Raw genomic sequence first — 10,736 nt, 5'->3', positions numbered from 1 at the left:
GGAAGTGTCACGCCTGGGTGGACTGAGTGTCATTTCTGCATCACTTCTCAGTCATCATCAGATCCCCTAATACACATCCCACCTTTTTTTCTTCCTCCCCTAGTGCAACTCATCATCTCCCCTTCCCAACTGAGATCACCTCAAGCCCAGTTGCATCAATTCAACTGTTAGCATGGGCAGATTCCAACAACTGGAAGACTTTATTGTTGTTTTTAATCATCTCCAACTGGGGGTTCCACAGTAGAGTGTCCAAGACAAAGTGAAACTGTTGCCACCCTCAACTTCTCATTTTTTCCCTCACTAGTGCTTTCTGAGTTTATATTGTTCAGTACATGAGGTAAGTGACCCAGCTTCAAAACACCACCTTAAAAAAACAAAAAGTTATGAGGAAAGAGGGATGACAACATGGAGTTTTAATTGCAGAGCCTTTCAGTGCTGTGGTTTAGTGATCCTTTGAAGAGATAGACACATATCTAAGAGGGGCACAGGCCAGCAGTTCAGGAACAGGGCTTGAAGCATCTCCAGCTTGCTTTAGCATAACAGCACTAGGAGCAATGAATAGTTAGAGGACTTCATGGTGACTGCCCACATGCAAAAGGCCAGCTCTCTCACAGAGTTCTCACAAAAGAGAGCCATACAGGCATTAACAGTAAATCAAAGCATACAGAAAAAGGTCAGATACTCAGAGGGAAGCAGCATGACTCACTTCAGCTCACAAGACAGCTCAGACCCCAGACAACAGCAACACCTTCCTCAAAAGTGGAGGATGCAGAATTCATGATCAGCCCCTGCTCTCATTCCACAGGAGGCACGAGCCAGTATCAGGACAGGGCAAGTGCCATGCACAGAGGACACCAGGAAACACTATCCCTTGCTTGGCTAAGCAAGCAAGAAAATCAGTGTCAGTTTTGAGAACAAGGCTGCTTGGATCCAAGTGCCAGTCAGTAGAACTCACTCAGAACCCAGCAAGGAGCCCCTTAAGGCAGGCCAGCTCTTCTCTCTACTCAATGCTCCATTTGCTCAAGAAGCCAAGATGCACAGCCAAGGAAGCTTCCTGAGCTTCAGGCTGTGAGATCCAAGTGCTGGCAAACAGTTTGTCGCATTAAGCACTGAGCCAGTGTAAGGTGCACCGGGGCTTTTACACATGCTGTTGTCTGTGGGTCAAGCAGCTCTGCTTCCCTATTACAAAAACAGGAAGCCAGGGACTAACCCTTGCACTCACCACCACACCCTAAGCCAGGGTGCGGAGGCTGCCCTGAACCAGTTTTTGCCTTGAGAAAAACATCCACCTAAGACCATGTGGGGGCATCCTCTTATAATCCATCTTTATTTGTAAAAATCCACATATAAAATCTTCAGTTTCCTTTTACAAAAACATAAAGGCACATAAAACTACTCAAACTCTCATCCCCCTGGACTGATGGTCGGACACTCCCCCCCACCCCAACCTCCCCCTTGCTTTCTCCTCCAGTCCATGTTTCTTCATGTTTCCTTTAGTTTTCAGTTCACTCCTGCTCAGACACAGTTCTGCTCTTGCAAAGATGAAGTATGCACACAGGGGAGATGGTGGAGAGGTGGCATGGGCTGTGCGTGGAATGTTTTACAGGTACTTTTTAGTAGTAGGTCTCTCTTTCCACCCAGCCTGAAGGAAAAAGGAGGAGAAAGCAGAATTAGTCTCAAGGCAAACCAAATATGAGGCTCATGAGAGCTCCTTTTCAGCTCCTGAAAACTTGCACTGTAGCACCTGAGCTAATAAGTGACCTGTCACAAGGTGAAAATCTTGCCAAATTTATATTCTCCAGCTTTCAAGATCTCTTCCAGCTTTCTAGAACTATCCAAGCATTAATCAGTCTTTTCCATCTACTTCAGTACATCTGTACTTTTATGTAATGGGAGAGAATGTAGGGACAGCAAGAAGGCCTTAATTTGAACTAACTGCAAAATACAGCCCCAAATAGTGCTTAGGGGTCCCCAAGCTTTGCTGGGGTTTCTGGAGAACTCAGCAGCATGAAGAGGCTGGGAAGGAAACACAGAGATGAGCAGCAGATTCTTACCGCCAGGGTTGCGCCTGATAATGAGCTTTCTGACTTCATCATACAGGAATATGAGGAGGGAGTATGGGAAAGCACAGAACCACCAGGTCGGCCTGTTTGGGAGAGGAGACAGTGAGAACATGGCTGTGGAGATGCTCTTTCCCTGGCACAGCTCTGACTCCATGGCACACTGAAGTGCAAAAAGGCTGGCATGACCCAGCTTGCCAGTTCAGTCAAGAATCCTCCAAGCCCAGAACTGCAGGTTTTCTGCTGCAATAGATTAATTCACTTTTGGATAACAATTCCAACACAAGGTGTGTCATGGCACCTTTGCTCATCTCTGTACCAGCACCTCCCCATCTACCAATCAAGCAGTATTTCCTCTAAGTACACAACCTTTGTGCCCTGAGCCTTGCTTGCTGGAACTGTATTGTTTCCCCTCGTGATTTACACATACTAACATCCAGCTGCTGCAGGCACTGGGCAGAGGCCAGCTTTCCTGTTAGGAAATGCTCACACTTCAGCACCCAACTCTTGGAATGCAGGATGTACCAGGATTTTTTTTTCCATGAAGATTTCATGACACAAACTTTGAACAGTCCTCTGGCTTAAGACCAAACCCTGCCATGAAGTGTTGCAATGCTGTTGAGCAACACTTAAAATGTTGGCACCTTCCCAACCATTAGGAAAGTTAGTGTGCATCAACTAGTCATCTGCATCTACGTAGCAACTTTTAAAAGACTTTACTAGTTGTTCTCTTCCCAAGGGATGTAGGAAAAAAGCACAAGACGTCATCAGCAGCCCTTCAGTACCCAAGAGTCATCTGGCCTATGAATTACAGCAAAGCTTTCTTTGGAGGTGCCCTACCTTACCCATAAAAATACTCCATGAAATAAGTGCAAGAGGCAGCTGCACTAGAGCACAGTAGTGCTGAAGCTGTATCGCTGATTTTTAGTGAGGCACTGAACAGTAGCTCCTCATAAACATTCCACACACAGTGAAGAAAACCACCGTGTGCCACACGACAGCAAAGGATCACTGACACCCTCTAGCCTGAACTCTTAAGACTAGGTTTGATGCTCCACTGATTCACAACTACTTTTATCCATCTCCCCACCCAAGCACTATTGTTCTGTGGTACAATCTGTTACACAAAAAGCATGATGCAACTTACTTCAGAGGATACATCCTTAGAGCAACATCCATCCCAGGGCAGTAGGACAGGAAGGCAGCCAGAGCAGTCTCCTCAAAGAGACCAAATATTAAGATCTTGTTCCTAGAAGAGATAGGAAAGAAGTCAAGAACAAAGAGAGACATTCAGAGATGACCTCCTAAAAAACACCTAGTGGCCATATGGGAGTGAATGGAAACAGACATTCCAGTCCAGCCCAGAGGGTGATCAGGTGGGGACTACCAGACCATCCATCCAAGCCAACTGCAGAGTTGCCATGATGGTATTTTAAGTCTCTTCAGAGACAGTTCATGATCAAGTCAACCTGCAACTGCGTTCATCACAAATTCAGGAGGTGGCTGGAGCTCATGCCATGAGATCTCTTGATGTACAAGATCAGGAGATCAAGGCTGTGTGCTGGAGTGTCCGTGGGCTAGTGAGGTGGCCTAGCTCCCACAGACAATGCCAACAGAAGCCACCATTTCTTTGTCTCAGCCTGACAACTGCAAGTACTACAAGGAAGAAAGCACCCAGTCTTTTACCTACTACCAAGGCAGCCTGATCAGGACTTTTGCCAAAACACCCAGACACTGCTGGGATGAAGGACTAGAATGCTGCATGCTGGAGAACAAAGTCCAATTCTAAATCCTCCATGGACAGGCTGACTTACTTCATTCCCTGCTGGAAGACAGAGTTTCTTCGGGTCTTACAAATGATCAAGTCTGCCCACTGCACGACCACGATGCTGACAAAGAAGGCTGTATGGCAAGTGAACTCCACTATTTTCCTCTGTTCATAGGTCTAGGAAGCAGACAAAGCAGAGAGCGTTTGTTCAGACACACTGCCTTTGCTCTCTGGTGCACACACCAAGTTCAGCAGGTGTTAATATTCTGGCTGGCAGCCTCTAAGCTGTGCCTCAAAACTCACCCATTGCTGCCCATAGCTGTCTTCCACATCGTTAATCCATCGGTCATCCCACTGAACTCTGATCCCTAGCAAGCCAGAAGGCCAGAACCCATTCTCTGCCATGATTACAAAGTAGGTGAAGAAACCTCCAAGGGCCTGGATCATACCTAAACAGGTAAGAAAGGATGATAAAGCTGATGAAGCTACTGTACAGGGCAATTGTAACAGAACAACAGTTTGCAGGAAACCCTTGCCCCTTAAAAATTACTCCTTGCAGGGCTCAATGTCCCAAGCAGCAGCTGTAGAAATAGCTCACACTAACATCAAATTCAGCTGCAACCCTTTTGCTGAGCAGTTTCTGTCCCCAACTTTGTACAGAGTTACTTCTGTTCTGCCCTGTGCTGTGATGGCACCATACTCAAGGACACAAGATAAAACTCCCTTTGTATTCTCATTATGCCTTGCCCACCCCCAACCCTTGCAAAATAGTCAAGAAGGTTCCCAAGGTCTGCTGCAATTAAGCATGAGCTCCCATCCTGTGAACTGGGCACATCTCTGTAGCTGCCTTTAATCAAAGCTCCTAATGCTGTGTGTTTAGGCATATGCTGGAGAGAATCCTTTACTTCTAATTAAACTAACAATGGGATCTATGTTCTTGCTGAACAAGTCTGAACCAGAGGAGAGCTGGTTGTCAGCCAGTTCCTTTACAGCGCTGTGCAATTAAACAAAATTACTGTGAAAGCGATTCAATGGATCAAGCTGCACAAGCCACCGCTATAAGCCATGGGGGAAGAATCATGGCAAGTTCTTTACAGCCTGAGGTTCTTGGTTTACACGCCCCAAACCTCAACCCTACCAAAATAAGCAGAGCAGTCATTGACTCAAGATTGTGTACAACCCCTGCTACCACCAAGTTCAAACTGGTGCCAGAGAAAACAGAGCAGCTTACCAATCTGCCCATAGGCCATGCTGATCAGCCGTTCATTCACCAGCTTGTCTGTTTTGGGATTTCTGGGCTGCCTCTTCATGATGTCACTCTCTGCTTGCTCATATGCCAGGGAGATAGCAGGGACCTGAGGGTGACAGGACTGCTCTTAGAAGAGTTTCAATTCTCCACTGTACGGAGTCTTCCCTGTCCCATGTATTCAGTATCAGAAACAGCACTACCCAAAAGTGATATTCCAAAATGACCTTACCCCCTCCCTTTCCCCAGTTTGTCCTTACAGAGAGCTGAAAGATCCTCAGACTCAAGAGCCATGAGATGAATGTGAATAAAAGGATATCAGATAGTCACTCAGTTTAAATAGGAACACTAGAGAAAACTATTTAAGCATTTTCCTTCCACCTGTCCTTTCTTTAAGGTACCTAAGAATATCCACATTTTTTCTTGAGACAAAAAAACCACATTCACCATGTCAGTGCCCAAGTCAATGCAGAGGATGGTGACTGTTCCCAGAGGAAGGGGTATGTTTGCAATGATGAAGATCAGGAACGGCGTGATTTCAGGAATGTTACTGGTCAAGGTGTAGGCAATAGACTTCTTCAGGTTATCAAAGATCAGACGACCTGGGGCAAGGAAGAGAGAACAGGGTAACTCTCACTTGTCAGCAGAAGGCAGCCAAGCATCTCACAGGCAACCTCAGTGCTAACACCAAAAGGCAAAAAGCTAGTGCCACAAATGAAAGGGTTCTCTTGTATGTAAGGGTGAGAGACTGCTCCATGCACAGCAACACCTGTGGAGAGTGACACTTCTGGTCACAGCAATCAGGGCTCACTGCATACAGCAGCAGGATACTAAGCCTTTGCTTCTGGACATCAAGAGTTCCTGGAGGGACCCTCTGTTCTGCTCCTGTTTGACTGCTACTTCTCCATCAGGGAGGAAAATGTCACACCCAGCTGGCAAAGATGACTGTAAGGTCATGTGTTAGGCAACAGCACAAAGTAGCTTTTGTTACTCAGCTGCTTCCTACTCTTACCCATCCCCAAAGGCAGAACACCCATGGAAAGAAATAAAACTTTGAAGGGAGGAGGAAAAGTACTGCTCTCCTTGAAAACTCTTGTCATGGAGGCAAACTCGAAGAAGAGCCCCCCAGGTGCCTCTATTTCAGAGGGGATGCTGAAGCATGTTACTTTACCACCACTGAACACAAGTTATAGACTCACCTTCTTCAACCCCAGTGACAATGGAGGCAAAGTTGTCATCCAGCAGAATCATGTCAGCTGCCTGCTTGGAGACATCTGAGCCAGCAATACCCATAGCAACACCAATGTCAGCCTTCTTCAGGGCTGGGGAATCATTCACACCATCACCTGTGACTGCTACAATGGCACCCTGGTCACAAAGAGAGGAACAGCAAGACTGAAATCATCATGTAAGATGTTTTTGGCAGAAAAACTTTCTCCTATCTTACAGATGAAGCACAAAAAACTATTTCACCTTGCTGTAAAGAGACCTCAGTTCCTCCTTGCCCTCACCTCACCCTTTCCCTAGTCTGATCAGGCTCATCAAGGGAACCATGTTGCTCTCTCAAAAGGAGATATTGGAAAACACATAAGCATGCTGGATCCTCCAAGCACATCCAGTGAATTTAGGAATTAAGTTTACTAATGAACACCCTAGGATCAGAAGAATGCCTCAGTACAAACTGAAGAGGTTCTCCTGTCAGACCCTTGTACTTATGTATTGTAGAGCAGCCTGACATGAGCAGCTGAAGGCTGCTGACAGACAGATTTAATCTGGCTCTTTACATGAAGGCACTGAGGAGACTTAGCCCTAGCACTTCAACAGCAGAACTGCCTGGTAGTTTACATCTATACGTCTGTGCATTTCTCTAATATGACATCCTTACTCTCCCTCTCTTTACCTGTCGCTGACAGCCTTCCACAATGATAAGCTTCTGCTGAGGAGATGTCCTGGCAAAGACAATTTCTGTATGGTGAAGCAGGATGTCATCCAATTGCTCGCTGGTCATGTCCTTCAAATCTGAGCCATGAACCACACAAGCTTTGGCATCCCTGAAAACAAGGTAAAGTATGTTTTATTTTGCAGTAAGTTTCTCATTACCTGTATTTGCCCCATAAAAATAAGGCTCTTCAGTGCTCTGGGGAAAAGACCAAATTCTGCTAGGACTAAATACTAATCCAGGCAGCCTCTGCCTCGTTCGATGCACAAAATTTTGAGAGGCAGATGGGGAACACCAAAAGAAAAAGACAACACAACAGAACCAAGCAACAGACAAAAAACCTCATGAGCAAATTAATTCTTTCCATAGCTTTCTAAAAGGCATCAAGGCAAAGACTAGTAGTTTCCAAAAATCTCAGCCTCTCTGAAACAAAGGAACTCCTGGCTCAGGTAGTTAGCTTCCAAGGTTTCAAGAGATGCTGCTGTCTTCTGCAGGCAATCCTTTTTGCAACAGACTGATGACCATGTGACTGGTGACACATGGCTCCTCACAGAGTGTTCACACCATGCAAGTTCCAACTAATTTACACCCTTTGGCCACAAAAGCATGCAATGTTATATTTAGACTGGTTTGGTACCCTACATGCTACAGCAAAATACCATCTCTCCAGCCCAGCATACCATCCCTTATAGGTCTAGGAGACTATCCACGCAGCTCTTGACATCACCCAGTTTAGACAGGGAAATTCCTTCCCCACCCTCACAGCCAGCTGCTGACCTCCTCAGTCATACAGCCCAGCAAACCCCAGCGGGCACTGCTGGGTTTTGAAGTTGCCCTCAAAATCTAAAAAATAAAAAGAAAAAAAATCCCACCCCAAAAAAACTCCCAAGCAATTTCATTTCACAGGGTGTCTCTATTCACAGTTCATAAGCTCCATGGCTGTCCTCCAGCCCAAACACAGGCTGGGTCAAGCTAAGCAATGCAGACAGCCCAGCCATTCTGCAAACAGCCTGCTTATGCCAAAGCACATTTTCTGAGGATGCCTCAGTCCTAGCTGGGCTATGAAGGCAAGCATTAACCCTTAAGAGGAAGGAGTTCCCTTTTTACATTTATTCTACTTGTAGCTATGCACTGATGCCAACTCCTCTATCAGCCATAAGTCCTGCTCCCTTTGCTCTCCTACAACCTTACTCTTAAGTACTTCCAACACACAAGACATGCACATTTAATACAATCTTGTGCATTCTTCACATAACTCATGATACACACTGAACAGCCACAATATGCTGAGCTAAGCAAATGCCAAACTTCTCGTGTCCAGAGGGGAGATGCTGAGGGATTATCCAAGGGAAGGAGAGAGGCAAATGCTGAATTCTTTGAACAGCTCTGGCCTTTCCCAGCAGATATTACCTAGGGTTGACCTGGCTGACAGGAATGTTGAGTCGAGCAGCAATATCTTCTACTGTTTCATTGCCCTCGGAGATGATGCCGACACCCTTGGCAATGGCTTTGGCTGTGATCGGGTGGTCTCCAGTAACCATGATAACCTGAAATGCAAACAGACTGCCATGGAAGCCTTGCCTGTACTGCAGGGCAGCACTGCCCAAAGGGCAGGGTCCCTTACAATGAAAAGGCCGCACGTCTTTTGTTCTACTCGCGAGCCCTAGCACAGAGCAAGTCTGAGGTACAGGCAGTAACCTGCTACCAGTATGTGAGGGATTGAGGTGGGTGGAAGACAAAAAATTGTTCATATTGAGCTAATGAAGCCAGTTCTGTTTCCAGCCTGTGCTTCCCTCTCATTTTAATCAGTACTGTGGCCCATGCAGAACTCACCCTGAGCCAAATCATGTGCTTTGGAACACCATGCTCTCAGCACCTGCCAGGGCCCTAGCAGTTTGGAGTTTCACTCATTTTTCAGTTCATGAACACACAACCATTTGTATTTAACTTAGAAATTAAGCCTGAAATAGTAGTAGTTAAATCCTGATCAGTTACTTCATCCACTCACATTACAGTAATACAGGAGGTCAAGGAAGCCCTTTATTTCCACAGGTAGGAAGTGAGGCGATTTTCAACCCGGGAATAAATTACCTTGATCCCAGCACTTCTGCATTTGCCAACAGCATCTGGCACAGCAGCACGAGGTGGGTCAATCATAGACATGAGTCCTACAAAGCAGAGCTTGTCCACAGGGAAGTTCAGGTCGTCCGTATCAAACTGGAAGCCATCAGGGAACTGATCATCAGGCAGAGCCAAGTGGCAGAATCCTGTAACACATCAAACCCACATTTACTCTGCTCCTACACATCAGGAGGCAGTGAACACTTACTGCTTCTGCAAACAGCTGTGCAAGAATAACAGGGCAGCTTAGTCAGAGGTTTAGCCAGGGCTGTTGAGACAGGAGTCATGCTCCTATTCTGATAACTACCAGCTGTGGCTAGGTGCCCAGACACAGCCTGGTTCTTGTGCAGTGGAATAAACCCAACAATACTGTGTGGTCCCATGGAAGGTCTCAAATGATTTGCTGCATTTTGATCTACATGACTTCGCTGCTGAGAGAGACCAGACGCTGCAGGCTGCCTTTCAGATTAAAGGCAGGACTGTCCCTACATGGATTGCTGAAGTGACCTTAATACTACGGTTACACTGCAGGAACAGAGTGACCCTTCACTTTATCTGTGAGGACTGCACGGGAACATCAAGGACAAATCTTTTCCAATGTAATCAGGCTGTTTTTCCTTACCTAACACTCTCTCCCCGAGGCCTCCCAACTCAAGGTAAGCATTCTGAAAAGCATCTTTCATTTCCTCATCCAGTGGTTGCTCTTTGCCATGAATAAGAATAGTGCTGCAGCGATCCAGGATCCTCTCTGGAGCTCCCTTCATCACCAACAAGTAACGGGATTCTGATGGATTTGCATTTTTGTGGATAGACAGCTAAGGGTGGAAGAAATGAATTTGTTCTATAAACATGTACTGTGAAGGACACGAGTAGTCAACATCAGTGTTTTGCAACTATGGCAGCTCAGGGCCATTTGTGATATTCTGCTCTAGTTCTCATTTACCCACACTTTAAAGACATTTACAAACTAAGGAATCTGAGCATTCTTTGGCATTAATGTGTAACTGCAGGTGTTGTAATGACCTTTTCTCTACTCAAGTGCCACCTGTTAAGGTCACTTCCCAGCAGTTCACTCCTATTCCCAGATTTGAGTTTCTCCATGCTCTGTACATTACTGCTACACAGTTTGAGAGCATGTCTGATCCTTTGTTAGCAGCTAACACCTTAGTGTCAGTGCAGCTCCCACACATGTAACTACGGTCTGTTAACTTTGATTTATAGAGCAGTCTTCAAGCAAGTAACGGCTAGACAAGATTTGGGTGCCACAACATGTTTTGAGGCACACTGTGTGCAAATTCATACAAGTACTTCACACAGCAGCTCTTCTTTCAAGAGCACACCTGCTTACCTGGTACTTGTTGGTAGAGTTAAATGGTATTTCCACCACTTTGGGATACCTTTCTCTCATCTGCTTGACAGAACCACAGCACAATTCAATGCATTTCAGAAGTGCAGACTCAGAGGCATCTCCTGCCACAGCTCGCTGAGGAAAAAAGACAACTATCAAAACATACAACCACGGAAGACTGGATATTTAAAATAGATTTTAAGAGTGAATTCGTCACAGCCCAGTCCCAGCTTCTACAGAAGATTATATGAAAG

General features: G+C 45.9%; 1 protein-coding gene across 2 annotated transcripts in view; it reads right to left on the bottom strand.

Annotated features, from left to right (window-relative positions):
* Positions 1-1,300: 1,300 nt before the first annotated feature.
* Positions 1,301-10,736, bottom strand: part of ATP1A1 (ATPase Na+/K+ transporting subunit alpha 1) — a 179,241-nt gene continuing 169,805 nt past the window's right edge. For both annotated transcript variants that reach the window (XM_064410261.1, XM_064410259.1), the window contains 13 exons: positions 10,483-10,617; positions 9,757-9,949; positions 9,105-9,280; positions 8,424-8,560; positions 6,975-7,125; positions 6,274-6,442; positions 5,522-5,676; positions 5,060-5,183; positions 4,132-4,277; positions 3,875-4,005; positions 3,208-3,309; positions 2,055-2,146; positions 1,301-1,642 (listed from right to left, as the gene is read on the bottom strand). In XM_064410261.1, coding sequence (XP_064266331.1) covers positions 1,614-1,642; positions 2,055-2,146; positions 3,208-3,309; positions 3,875-4,005; positions 4,132-4,277; positions 5,060-5,183; positions 5,522-5,676; positions 6,274-6,442; positions 6,975-7,125; positions 8,424-8,560; positions 9,105-9,280; positions 9,757-9,949; positions 10,483-10,617 — 1,740 coding nt within the window. In that variant the 3' untranslated portion in view covers positions 1,301-1,613. The remainder of the gene's footprint in view (positions 1,643-2,054; positions 2,147-3,207; positions 3,310-3,874; positions 4,006-4,131; positions 4,278-5,059; positions 5,184-5,521; positions 5,677-6,273; positions 6,443-6,974; positions 7,126-8,423; positions 8,561-9,104; positions 9,281-9,756; positions 9,950-10,482; positions 10,618-10,736) is intronic.

This window comes from Passer domesticus, chromosome 2, assembly GCF_036417665.1.
Source record: "Passer domesticus isolate bPasDom1 chromosome 2, bPasDom1.hap1, whole genome shotgun sequence".
Lineage (NCBI taxonomy): Eukaryota > Metazoa > Chordata > Aves > Passeriformes > Passeridae > Passer > Passer domesticus.
This window is presented reverse-complemented; position numbering and strand designations above follow the sequence as displayed.